General features: G+C 39.8%; 1 protein-coding gene across 1 annotated transcript in view; it reads left to right on the top strand.

Annotated features, from left to right (window-relative positions):
• The window catches only part of KIAA1549 (KIAA1549 ortholog), a 163,013-nt gene that overhangs the window by 129,086 nt on the left and 19,729 nt on the right, over positions 1–14,198 (top strand). The window contains exons 18-19 of the mRNA XM_043589639.1: positions 7,442–7,488; positions 13,978–14,135. Coding sequence (XP_043445574.1) covers positions 7,442–7,488; positions 13,978–14,135 — 205 coding nt within the window. The remainder of the gene's footprint in view (positions 1–7,441; positions 7,489–13,977; positions 14,136–14,198) is intronic.

Below are 14,198 nucleotides of genomic sequence, written 5' to 3'. Positions count from 1 at the left end.
GAACAAAGGTAAGGATGACAACAATATTCTCATTGTCCAGAAGACAGTGAAACAAATCTTTAAAGAACTAAAGGAAAAAACTGTCAACCTAGCACTCTGTATCCACTGAAAATATCTTTCAAAAACCTTTCACACATATAAAAGCTGAAAGAATGTATCACTGGCAGGCTTGCATTACAAGAAATGTCATTGAAAATTCTTTTTTTTTTTTTTTTAATATTTATTATTGAGAGACAGAGCATGAGCATGGGAGAGGCAGAGAGAGAGAGGAGGCACAGAATCTGAAGCAGGCTCCAGGCTCTGAGCTGTCAGCACAGAGCCCGATGCGGGGCTCGAACTCAAAAACCGTGAGATCGTGACCTGAGCTGAAGTCGACGCCTAACTGACGGAGCCACCGAGGTGCCCCTGTCATAGAAACTTCTTTAGGCAGAAGTAATATGATACCAGATAAAGATCTGGATCTACATAGATGAATGAAAAACACCAGAAGTGTAAATATGTGGGTAATTTTAAAAAATTCTGTATTATTTAAATCTTTTGAAAAGATAATTGGCTGTTGAAAGAACAAGGATAACAGTGTTTTGTAGGGTTTATAACATATATAGAAGTAAAATGTGTGAAAACGCAAAAAGCACAAAGGCTAAAAGAGGAGAAATTGAAGTGCACTGGTTTGATGTTCTTATACCATACACGAAGTGGAATGATAGTATGTGAAGGTAGACTGATAAGTGAAATATATAGAACGTAAACTCTATAGCAACCACTAAAAACAAAATAACAAAATAATAGCTAATAACCAACAAAAGAGTAAAAATGGAATGATAAAAAGTACTCAGTCCAAAAGAAATCAGGAAAAGAGGAAAAAGGGGAACAAAGAACAGATGGGAAAAACAGAAAACTGATACCAAGATGGTAGATTTAAATCTAGCCCTATCTATAATCACATTAAATGTGAATGGTCTAAATATTCCTGTTATGTGACAGAGATTGTCAGATAGGCTAAAACATAAGAACCAATTATCTGTTGCCTGCAAGATACGTACATCAGATATAAAGCCATAAATAGGTTATAAGTATGGAGAAAGAAAAACAAATGTATGGAGAAAGATACACCATGTTAACACCAATCCCAAGAAACTGGAGTGACTATATTAATATTCGCCAAAATAATATCATAGTGAAGAACATTACACAGAGGATCATTTCAAAATAATACATTGGTCAGTTCATCAAGAAAACCTAAAATCCTAAATGTTTATGTGCCTAGTAATAGAGCATCAAAATACATGAAGCAAAAACTGGGAGAACTGCATGCAGAAATAAAGGAAGCCGCAGTTATAGGCAGAGACTTCAACACTTCTCTTTCAATAATTGATAGAATGAGTATACAGAAAATCATTAAGGTAGAGAAGACTTGAACAATTCTCAAATTAATACTTACTATCAGCTTGAACTAATTGACATTTATAAAATGCTCTACCCAAGAAGAACAAAAAGAGTATACATTTCAAGAGTACATGGGTGATGGGGACTTAAAAGTGCACTTATCATTATGAGTACCGAGTAATTTATAGAGTTTTCAAATCACTTTATTGCAGACCTGAAATTAATACAACACTGTATGTTAACTACACTGGAATTGAAATTTAAGAAGAGAACATGGACCATTTACTAAGATTATAGACTGTATCCTGGGCCCTACGTCTAATCTCAATAAATTGAACGAGATTCATATTATCAAATGATCCCGTAAGAAATGGGAATGTTTTTTAACACAGATGTCACCAAAAAAGAAATACAGAAAATAAGCAGGCAAATACAAAGAATCAGCAGATGGAGAGAGATGTTCAGTTTCATTAGTCATTAGTGAAATGCAGTAAATCATAATGAGACGCCCCTATACACTTGTTAGAATATGGGGCGCCTGGGTGGCGCAGTCGGTTAGGCGTCCGACTTCAGCCAGGTCACAATCTCGCGGTCCGTGAGTTCGAGCCCCGCGTCAGGCTCTGGGCTGATGGCTCAGAGCCTGGAGCCTGTTTCCGATTCTGTGTCTCCCTCTCTCTCTGCCCCCTCCCCCATTCATGCTCTGTCTCTCTCTGTCCCAAAAATAAATAAACGTTGAAAAAAAAATTAAAAAAAAAAAAAGAATATGAACAAGTGGAGCTCTTATAAACTATTGTTAGGAATGTAAACCAAGAAAAACCACTTTGAAAAACGGTTTGGCAGTCTCTTAAAAAATTAAACCTATACCTAACTTATGACCCTGGCATTGTATTCTGAAATATTTACTGAAGAGAAATGAAAGCATATGTCCAGGCAAAGACTTGTACATTGTGACAACTTTATTTGTCATAGACTCAAACTGGAATCAACTCAAATGCACATCAACAGGTGAAGAGATAAACAAATTGTACCGTATTTATGTAGTGGAATACTACTCGTTAGTAAAAAGGATTGAGTTATTTATATGTATGACAAAATGGTAGGGAAAGAAGCCACCCTCTTGACAACAAGAAAGTGCATATTGTATAATTCCGTTTATATATAATTCTAGAAAATACAAACTGTCGTGACAGCAGATCAGTGGTTGCCTAAGGAGGGGGTGGGTTTAGGAAAGGGTGTGGGACAGAAGGATTACAGAGGGTCACCAGGAAACTTGGGTGGTGATGGATATGTTCATTATCTTGTTGGGCATGGTTTGCAGGTACAAACAGATGGCAGAATTGATCAATTCATATACGTAAATATGTGCAGTTCATTGTATATCAATTATAATGAAATAAACCTGTTTATATTTTTGCCCCCAAATGTTCTTAACAATGAAATCAGTTTTGGGTGACTAATAGCTAGAAGTAAGAGTGGTGAGACGTGAGGCAGAAGAGAGAAAGCAAGAAGCTGATGGGATAGAGCCTAGACCTTATCCTGAGGGTAGTGGTGGGCACTGAAGAGTTTTGAGCAGGCTAAAGACATGATTTGGTGTGCCTGTTTGACAGATTGCTCTCATTTTAGACTGGAGAATGGTTTGTTAGAGGGCAAGACCAGAAGCAGGGAAACATTTTTTTTTTTTTAACATTTATTTATTTCTGAGAGACAGAAACAGAGCATGAGCAAGGGAGGGACAGAGAGGGAGACAGAATTCAAAGCAGGCTCCAGGCTGTCAGCACAGGGCTCGACACAGGACTCGAACCCACGAACTAGGAGATCATGATCTGAGCTGAAGTTGGATGCTTAACCAACTGAGCCACCCAGATGCCCCAGCAGGGAGACATTAAGGGCAAGATGCCGAAGGGCGCGGACAGGGAGTTGGGGTCAGTTAAACATGCTGCATTGTTATAGATTGTTCCTCTCGAGTCCTCTGCCTTACCTTGATTGGAGCCACCATCGTCTCTTACCGTCATTGCAAGAGCTTCCTAATAGTCCCTCTGCCCCTGGTCTTGAATGGAGGATGTCAGGGTGGTGGCTGATATGTAAAATGCCATATACTGGTGTTGAGCAGGCTGGGGAGCTGGGAGGCTGACATAGGAGATGCCTCCTACGGAGGACAGGAGGACCTGGCCGGAGAGGGAAATCTGTGGGAGCTGCTTGACTTAGTCTGGAGTTTTCCAAAGGAAGAGTTCTCATCTCACTTTCTGACATGACCTTGTTCACTGCTGCCATCTATCTGTTACTTCTCTCTCCTCCTAATGCTGTTTGAATTGTTCTGCAAAGAAATCCATGGCCATCTTAATTTCCCCTTTCCTGATAACAGATGGATGTACCCTACGTGCCAGGAAGCGTAAATAATTCTGGGCACTCAGCCAGTTTTTCTGAATCATTCCCCCTCCCCCCCTCCCCAAATAACCAGTGGCCGTTTTATCTTCAGATTCAGTTCTTTCATTCACTTCAGGGAAACTTTCTTTTGTATCTGAAAAATAATTTTCTTACTCTAATTATTGAAGTCAAAGATACCAATTATCTTCGTGTTGGCTCCTCTTTGTTTTTTGTACCTATCCTTTTATCTCTAATTGCCTGAGCTACTTTGTCCTGGTTTCTCTGCCTTCATTATAATTATCATGGGCCTTTTCTGTGTGGCATCGATTTGATTTTAAGCCATATCTGTTATTTCCCCTGCTAGTTGATTTCTTAGAGTCATAATGGCTTTGTTTTGGTCCTCAAATCATTTCCACACATAATTTGGTACCAAATTACTTCAGTTCTTTGGTTCCTCATTTCCATTCATTCTGTTGTTGTATCATCTCATCTTGGAACTTAAAAAAAAGAATTGAGGGATGCCTGGGTGGCTCAGTCAGTTAAGCACTGGATTCTTTATTTCAGCTCAGGTCGTGATCTCACAGTTGTGAGACTGAGCCCCACTTCGGGCTCTGTCCTGGGTGTGGAACCTGTTTGAGATGCTCTCTCCCTCTCTCTCTCTCTCTGCACTTTCCCCACTTGCACTCTGGCTCTCTCTCTCTCTCAAAAAGAAAAAAGAAAAGAATTGCTATTCTTACTGTTATCAGTCATTATTCAGCCATAGTCCTTTTTCTCTCCTGGCCACTACTTCCCTCCATTTATAGCATGAATCTGTTCCTTTCTTTGCTTGTTTGGTTTCTGCTGATGAATTTTAGCGATAATTTTTTTTACTGATTTGGGTTATTACTTTTATTATTTGTTCGTTGTTGATAGGTGTTGGAGATGAACAATTCTGTGATAGTGCCTTAATCTACTATCTTAATCAAGATCTCACCTCCATAGCAAGATTTTCGTAAACACTGTTACTGACTGGTTTTCTCATCATGGACCTTTGATGTTACCCTTATGTATTTTGATGATGATAGCAGTTTGATATAGTAGAAAACCAGAATCACAGCTGTGTCTGTGCATATCTAATATAATTTTATCAAGTTTATAAATTGGTCATAAATTACTGTTTGTTCCCAGGAGGAACCTGATTACCCCTTATTTCCTTCTGACTGCAGTAAAAACTATAAGAATGTGGATTTCAAAGTGTCTTCAGTGACCACAGGGGTGGACCTTTGTTTACCATCTGATGACATTTTTACTCTTTCTGTGTTGCTGGTGTAAGGGTATTAGTTATGCATCGGTGTGGAGGCCACTTGATAGGTGTATTTCTGCTTTCCTGAGTAAAGTTCACCTCCCTGGAACAGTCTTCTAAGGACCGAGTGTGGATGCCTGAACCAGGACATTTTACGACTCATCCCAGATTCCACCAACCATTTAATGTGCCTTCTTGCTCTATTGGCCTGTTTCATACTGAATAGAAAGAAGGGATGCATTAAAATGGGAGTTTTATTTGATGTCGCTTGTTGAAACCATACAATTCTGTTTCATCCCCCAAAGATTTATACAGGTGTGACCCACTTAAACACCTGTCATTAAGTCTGTGATTTAAAAAAAAAAATTAATGTTTGTTTATTTTTGAGAGAGAGAGAGACAGAGCACGAGCACGGGAGGGGCAGAGAGAGAGGGAGACACAGAATCTGAAGCAGGCTCCAGGCTCTCTGAGCTGTCAGCACAGAGCCCAATGCGGATCTTGAACCCACAAACTGTGAGATTGTGACCTGAGCTGAAGTTGGACTCTTAACCAACTGAGCCACTCAGGGGCCCCTGTGATTTTTTTTGTAAACCTTTCATCGGGGCATGCAGCCTCTGGACAAAGCACTTTCTTTTTCTGGTTATAATAGAGTTGAAATGCCTGGCGCCACGATAGCAAAACATGTAAAGAGTGGACAGCTATTTTTTTCACTGTTTGTCTTTTAGTTTATTACTTACTGGACCTCCTGAAATGCTGATACATAAACTTCCATCTTTTTTTGTTTTGTTTTATTTTGCATATGAATGTGTTTAAAAAACTCAAACTCTGCTGAGAAGCAGAAGGGCTGCTGGGAATAATCTTTATCTGGTCTCAGATTTCCCTTTAATTATTTGGAGAAGGAATTGAAACTCCTTTTCCTTCTATTCTGGCTATTTTACATCAGTTGGGGAACTCTGCAAGGTTCTAATCCCCCTCCCTCTGCCAAGGGGATGGGAACAGAAAGGTTCAAAAGGTGAAGTAATTTGAGCACAGTTTCGAACGTACTAATCCCATCAAACTGTATGAGGTGTAGGGTTCATTGTATTCTTCTTGGCATCAGGAAATAGGCCCAGGGAAGTCGAGTAGCTTTGTCGGTGTGTTTGACTCCAAAGCCTCTCCTTTTCTTCACAAAGTAGAGATTAATTCAAGGGGGAAAATCTGGTTGGCAACCATGGGCAGTGTAGTGTAGTGGTTAAAAGCATGGTCTTTTATTATTAAGCCTGGACTTACTAGGAGGAAATTACTTAAATTCCTTGTGAGTTGATTTCATCTATAAAATAGAGGTAGTGAGCCCTTTGTTACTGTTACTGGGGTCTGAGTTAGTGCTCATAGCACTTACCACAAAATAATAATTCATGAAATGGCAGATTAAAAAAAAAAAAAAAGACCTAAAATGGGGACAGGTCCAGAAGCAAGGCTGACTTAGTAACTTGGAACACTAGAACGTGGACAACCAGTTGGTTCAAACTGACTGAACTTGGATGGACTCTGTCCAGAGTTATTGTTCTGCTGAAATATCTGGTTCCAAAATAACAATTCACAGTTGTTGAAAGAACCGTTGGAAGAGGAGTACAACGTATGATAGGGACAGGGTGTGTTGATTTCATGAGGAATGCAACAGATACACGTTTATTTAAATCTGATGCCATATTGACATTGATTTAGCCAAAGAATACTTGGTCAGCGGAGATTAGCTCAAGTAAGAAGAGTTGATTGAAGGCTCTGGGGCCCTGGATGGAACACAAGGACAGAGTATGGCTGGGCTCTTTGGAACAGGAAAACTATCAGAAACTGAAAGTGTTCACCTCGTCTTTAAGAGTCTCTCTAATTTCTGGTTCTCTTTGTATTTTTTCTTTTTTCACATTGTTCCACAACATGGTGCAGCATTCACATACTTTACTTTTGTGAGTGTATTTGAATTGCTATTGGACACCCACTGGTTCTGGGAATGATCATGCCCACGTTGATGGGGGCATTTGTACTAAGTGTGGCCATCAAGGCCGACCTTTTTAGAAGATACGGATTTGTAGAGAATGAGCCTGTAGGGAAGAGAAGCTGCAGAAAGGCTATCTGTTACTCATTCTTTTATAAAAGAAAGAAAGGTCTAGAAAATAGTTGTGTGTGTGTGTGTGTGTGTGTGTGTGTGTGTGTGTGTGTGTGTGTATGTTTTTAAAGCGTGGTAGCCCAGTTCCCCAAGCTGAAACTTCTGGTATTATTTGATGGCAGAATGCCTCAATGCCATGCCAACTTTTTATGAGAAAATAATTCTCCTGAAAGTTGATCCTGCAAACCTAAACTTGTAAGTTTGCTGTTGTCACTTTCTAATAAGCGTTGCACGTTAATCTTCATTTCCTTTTGCTTTTCTTCCAGAGATATGAAGACTATGGAATGACTCCCCCATCAGGCCCATTGCCGAGGTAAAGTTTTTGGGAGAAAATACATTAGGACTTCCTCACATCGACTGTTTTTTACAAATTTTGTAAACTCGTTTCTTTTAGCTAATATGAGCAGATGCAAACCTCTGGGTTGTGTGTTCTCTTGAGTTAACCTGAAGAGGAGAAAAAAGGTGGAATTTTAAGTTCTGCTCCCCGTAAAGACAGGCTAGATTGTTTGCTCAGGGCATCTGGAAAAGCCAGACAAGATTTTAAAATAAAACAAAATAAAACCCAGATAGCTAACAGGGCAATGGAATGGTATCGGGCCAATATCCAGGGAGTCCAGAGAAAGGAGCCCTGCCTTTTGGGTGAACTTTCTCCCTGGGGTGCCTGCTAATCCCGGAGGAGGTGACTGAGAACCTGAGCAAGACTTTGGGCAGACCCCTGGGCCTTGGAGTCTTGAAAATTTGACATAGTGAAAGTTGTGGGATAAAGCCAGGCTTTGTGGGGACTTTGATGCCTTAAATGAATCAAAATACATTTGAAAAGAAAAATGGCTGAATACCAGTGATCTAAGCATCCGTCTCAATGTAAAAAAAAAAAAAAAAAAAAAAGGTCTAATTAAACCTAAAGGAAGTAGAAGGAAGGAAATAATAAAAACAAGAGTAGAAATTAATGAAATAGAAAACAAATACCATAATAGAGAAGATCGACAAGGCTAAAAGTTACTTCTTTGAAAACTGATGAAATTGATAAATCTCTGAAGAGCTTGATCAAGTAAGCTGTGTAACATTATCAATAAGAGGAATGGAAAAGGACATATTAATCCAGATCTTTCAAAAATTAAAAAGATTTTGATAGATTTTTAAAAGACAGATTTTTAAAAGATTTTATAGGAATTAAGATTTTCTGAACCTTTTTGTTAATAAACTTAAAATGGAAAAATTCCTGGAAAGAGAATATCTGAATTGACATATAACTATTAAAGAAATTGAAATCATTACTAAAATCCTGCCCACAAAGAAAACTTTGGCTTTAACGGTGAATTCCACTAAAGATACTGAAGGAAGAAAATGCACCAGTGTTCTACAAATTCTTTAAAGATTCCCCACCTCATTCTTTTTATTTCATTATTATTTTTAATGTTAATTTAATTTTGAGACAGAGAGACAGAGCGTGAGAGGTGGAGGAGCAGAGAGAGAAGGAGACACAGAATCCAAAGCAGGCTCTGGGCTCTGAGCTGTCATCGCAGAGCCTGATGCAGGGCTCAGACTCACGGACTGCGAGATCATGACCTGAGCCAAAGTCAGATGCTTAACTGATTGAGCCACCCAGGTGCCCCCCCCCCAAACCCCAACCTCATTCTTCCTCTATCAAGGAGGAGACAAGGACAAGGACGTTGTAAGAAAGAAAACATTACGGGCCAATTTTACTTGTGAACATAACATAGGTGCAGAAACTTAAATATTAGCAAAGATATCCAGTATTGTATATGGAAGGATGTCATATCACAGCCAAATTAGATTTATTCCAACAATGCAAGGGTAATTTAACATTTAAAAAACAAAATCAACCAATCTAGGGGTGCCTGGGTGGCTCAGTCAGTTGAGCATCTGACTCTTGATCTCTGCTCAGGTCTTGATCTCAGGGGATCTCAAGGTTGTGAATTCAGGCCCCACATTGGGCTCCACACAGGGCATGGGAACTACTTAAAAAATAATAATAATAAAAAAATAAAAAATCAATGTAATTCACTGTTTTTTTTTTTTTTTTTTAATTTTTTTTTCAACGTTTATTTATTTTTGGGACAGAGAGAGACAGAGCATGAACGGGGGATGGGCAGAGAGAGAGGGAGACACAGAATCCGAAGCAGGCTCCAGGCTCCGAGCCATCAGCCCAGAGCCTGACGCGGGGCTCGAACTCACGGACCGCGAGATCGTGACCTGGCTGAAGTCGGACGCTTAACCGACTGCGCCACCCAGGCGCCCCTGTAATTCACTGTTTTGAGAATAAAGGAGGGAAATCTTATTCCACTAAATATAGCATTTGATAAAATTCAACATCCATTCATGGTAAAAATCTTAGCAAACAAAGAATAGAATTGAACTTGTCTAATCTGGTTATAGTTATCTCAGCAAAGATTATATTACCTCTATTCAACTTTGTCCTGGGGTTCTTGATAGTGTAATAAAGCAAAGAAAGAAAGAGACAGAGAGAGAGAGAGAGGGAGGGAAGAAGGGAAGGGAAGGAAGAGATTAAGGAATTCTAGGAAAGAAATAATACTGTTATTATTCTCAAATGATATAATTTTTTTAGTAGAAATACCTAAAATGTCAACACATAAATTGTTAGAATTAAGAGAATTTAGCAAGATAGATAAATTACAAAGTAGCTGGATATAAGATCAGTATACAAAAAATCTCTTTTATTTCTGTTTATGAGCATCAGACAAAACAAAAACTTTTACACATACTACATAAAATAGCATTCAGAAACATAAAATGTCTCAGTATTCATCTCACCAAAAATAGTCAAGCCCTCTAAAGAAAATGTTCATGGATTGGGTAACTCAGTATATTAAAAATATCAGTCTTTCCTAAGTGATCTACAGATTCATTGTGATCCCATTTAAAATCCTAGTCATTTGTTGTTTTTTTTTTTTTAAAAATATGTGAAAACTGACAAGCTGATTTTAAAACTTCTGTAGAAATGTGAAGGGCCAACAATATTCAAGACACTTTGAGGTAAAAGAACAGGGTATGAGGAATAATCTGAAAGTTGTAAATTGCTGTAAGGTAATTCAGACAGTGTTGTATTGCTATAAAAGCTAGACAAATAGACCAAAGGAACAGAATAGAGAATCCATAAGCAGACTCACACATGAGTGGACAAATGATTTATTACAAAGTGGGAATTGCAGAAAACCAGAGTTAATTGCAGAAATCATAATCAACTGTTCTTTTTTATTTGGTTTATTTTGCGAGAGAGTGTACACCCAGGTGCACGTGAGTCGGGGAGGGGCAGAGAGACAGAGACAGAGACAGAGACAGAGAATTCCAAGCAGTTTCTGTGCTGATAGCATGGAGACTGATGTAGGGCTCAAACTCAGAAGCTGTGGGATCATGACCTGAACCAAAAGCAAGAGTCAGATGCTTAACCATCTGAGCCACCCAGGCACCTGTCGACTATTCTTTCAATCACCAGAAGTCACACAGAAGTAGGAATGTGATCTGGTTTCCTCATTTTTTTCTGTTCTTTGTTTGTCCTCATTTTCAGAGGGGTTTGTTTTATTTTTCCCCAGCCCAGGCACTGCTTTGTGGTCCACAAGCAACAGAGATAAAGGGAGCATGTGAAGATTAGGTGACCCAGGGCAGAAGTTAACGATGGGGGCCATGTGATCTGGTTTGCCCAGTTCAGTTCAGTTTACACCTCTTTTTCTGGCATAGATACTAGTAACTTCCACTCTGAAAAGTGTTCTGGTTTGGATAACCAATTTTACAGTTACATTAAAGGGTTCTGGGGGATTTGGATCACACGGAACTATCTAAACACACAATTTAGGATAAAAACGACGTCAACGTAGGCGGGAGGAGGATAATAGGGCAAAGTAGAAATAAGGAAAGGGCAAGAGCTAGTTCTTCGGTGGATGGTCAAGAGGGTCAGGAGATGAGGAGATTATGTGAACTCCAACATCCAGATGTTGAAGGAAAAGTGTGCCTTTTAGATCTGTAAGGTCAGAGATACCAGACCTCTCTCTCTCAGGTCAATCTAAAACAGTCGCAGTTATCTAAAGAGAGCAATACATAAATAGCCTTGGGTTTCAATTTATGAGATATGCTCTGGAAATAACGCTACAGAATAGAGACGAAGTCAGTCTGTGTTCTCATCAAACTAGTTTGATCTGTTAATTCCTGGTTGACTGTCATTTGCAAAGCACCGTAATTAAGCTATCATGCTTTTTCATTGTTGAATTTCTTTAGAAGAGTGGTTCTCAAGGTGGGATTCTTAGACCCATGATGGTCCTTGAGACCCTTTTGGGGGGGGGCTGCCTATGAAGTCCAAACCGTGGTTCATAATAATACTGAAACATTATTTGATCTTTTTAATTGTTGATGATTACACTGAGGCACAAAAGCAGTGGTGGATGAAACTGCATGACCCTTATCATGAATCAGTGGCACCACATGGCCCAAGTGGTCATTGTATTCTTCACCACTGTGCAATCACAACGTTTTCAGAACGCCGGTGTTTTGGTTATGCAGTATGTTCTTGATGAAGTAGTAAAAATTATTCTTTTTTTTTTTTTTAACCTAAACTCTTGAGTCTTTAATCGTCTGTAGGACAAAGGAGGAAAGACTCATAAAGCACTTTGCAGAGAACGGAATTGTGAAGGAGAAGCACTTGTTCCGTTGTGGGAGTTAAGAACTCATCTGAACTGCTGCCATGTTTTTTGTTTGAGGAGACCATCAGATGACATTGTTATTCAGACTTGGGTTGTTTGGCAGCCACTGTCTTGAAAATAAAGGAAGAGAGATTGTCACGTCAAGAAAAATAGTGGGCAGGATTTGTTGCCAGTGATAAAATTGAGCCTTCAAGTGAAAATTTGAATTTTGGAAACTTGTCTGCCACTAGGTGCTTGACAGCTTCCTAGTGCTTAAAGGATTTTTTTTCTGATGAGCTCAGTGGTGATACTAATGAATGTGATTTTTGGTACTCTGAAATGAAATGTGTCAATATCTGGAAAGTCTACATAAAGCATGGCACTGATATTTTACAAATGACTCATGTCAAAATCTCAGGGTGCCTGGGTGGCTCAGTCGGTCAAACATCGGACGTCGGCTCAGGTCATGATCTCATGGTTCGTGGGTTTGAGCTCTGTGTTGGGCCCTGTGCTGACAGCTCAGAGCCTGGAACCTGCTTCAGATGGTGTCTCCCTCTCTCTGCCCTTCCCCTGCTCATGCTCTGCCTCTGTCTCTCTCTCTGAAAAAATAAACAAACATTGAAAAAATTAAAAAAAGAAAACAAAGTCATGCATGGGTCTATTCAAAGTGCACACTAGTAGTGGGTTTGAATATACCTGAGTATGAAACGTTAATTGATACTCTTCAGATTGTATATTGCCACTAACCCTTGAGGAAACTTTGCTGAGTTCTGGTATGTCAAAGAAGAATATTTGTCTGAAATATTATTTGAATATTATCTGAAAAGCCTATTAAGATCTTCCTTATCCAAAAAAATGAGAATAAAAAAATAAAATCTTCCTATCCAAGTATGTATTTATGTGAAGTCAGGTCATCTTCTTTAAATAACTTACAGGGACTGTGTTGCTCAGTCAGTTAAGCATCCGACTCTTGATTTTGGCTCAGGTCACAATCTCAGTATTCGTGAGATTGAGCCCTGCATCGGGCTCTGCATTGACCACGTAGAGCCTGCTTGGGATTCTCTTTCTCCCTCTCTCTCCACCCCTCCCCTGCTCATGTGCACACACTCTCTCTCAAAATAAATACATTAAAAAAAATAACTTACAGCAACTGATTGAATACAAGGTATATGAGAATCCAGATATCTTCTATGAAGGAAATTTGAAAAAAAGTAAAACTACTTTTTTGGGGGGAATGGGTTAGAAAATATCATTGACTACTTGAGAAAATGTTAACATGTGAGATGCTTAATATTGTTACTTAAAAATTTTTTAAAAATGTTTTATTTATTTTTGAGACAGAGACAGAGCATGAGCAGGGGAGAGAGAGGGAGACACAGAATCCAAAGCAGGCTTCAGGCTCCGAGCTGTCAGCACAGAGCCCGACGCGGGGCTCGAACTCACCACGAGATAATGACTTGAGCTGAAGTCGGACGTTCAACCGAATGAGCCACCCAGGCACCCCAATATTGTTTTTTTTAAATGAATTTTGAAAATAGTTATTTAAAAAAGTTTTACTTTTAATTCTGAATGCAATAAATATCTGTCCACATAAACACAAATTCTCAGGAGTCCCTTAATAGTTTTTGAGTGGAAAGGGGTCCCAAGACTAAAAAGTTTGAGAACCCCTGCTTCAGAGCACTGGTTTTCAGCCTTAATGAATAGCAGGATCATCAGTGGAGCTTTAAAAACTGCTCTGTCTGGGTTTCACCTCTAGAGATTCTGTTTTCATTAGTCTGGGGTGCAGCACGGCCATCGGGGTTTTTGAAAGCTCTCCAGGGGATGCTCATGTGCAGCCAAGACTGGGAGCCAGCGCTTTAATCCAAGGCTGGAGACCCACAGGCCCTGGAACTTGACCTGCACCTGCTTTTGGTCTGTAAACGAGGGCATTTCTTCTTTAGTCATCTGGCATCAGCTCTATTCCAGGCTCCGTACTTAGTACTGAAGATATGTCAGGGATCAAACAGGAAACATTTCTGTGTTGTGGGAGAGGAGGTGATACTACACCAATAGATAGGTCTTCTTTTTCTGTAGCATGGAAGGTGGAGTTAATAAAATGCCAGAGTCCGGGTCCAGTGCGGTTCTGATGCTTGGGCTTGCTTTGCCTTCAGACCAGGTTTTGGCCCCGGTTTGCTGCCGTCTTCGGAGCTGGTGCCTTCTGAGTCCCAGCAGACACAGGCATCGGCTGACGCCCCGTTCGCTGCCCGAGGGATCTACCCTGAGGAGATGCCATCGGTGGCCCGGCCACGGCCTGTCGGGGGCACCACAGGTACATGTGGCTGTTTAGCTTGCGTTTCTGAACTAGAGAACCTCTGCTTTCTGGCCATTCCAG

The sequence above is a fragment of the Prionailurus bengalensis genome, chromosome A2, assembly GCF_016509475.1.
Source record: "Prionailurus bengalensis isolate Pbe53 chromosome A2, Fcat_Pben_1.1_paternal_pri, whole genome shotgun sequence".
Lineage (NCBI taxonomy): Eukaryota > Metazoa > Chordata > Mammalia > Carnivora > Felidae > Prionailurus > Prionailurus bengalensis.
The sequence above is the reverse complement of the archived record's forward strand: the minus strand, read 5'-3'. Positions and strand labels throughout refer to the sequence as shown.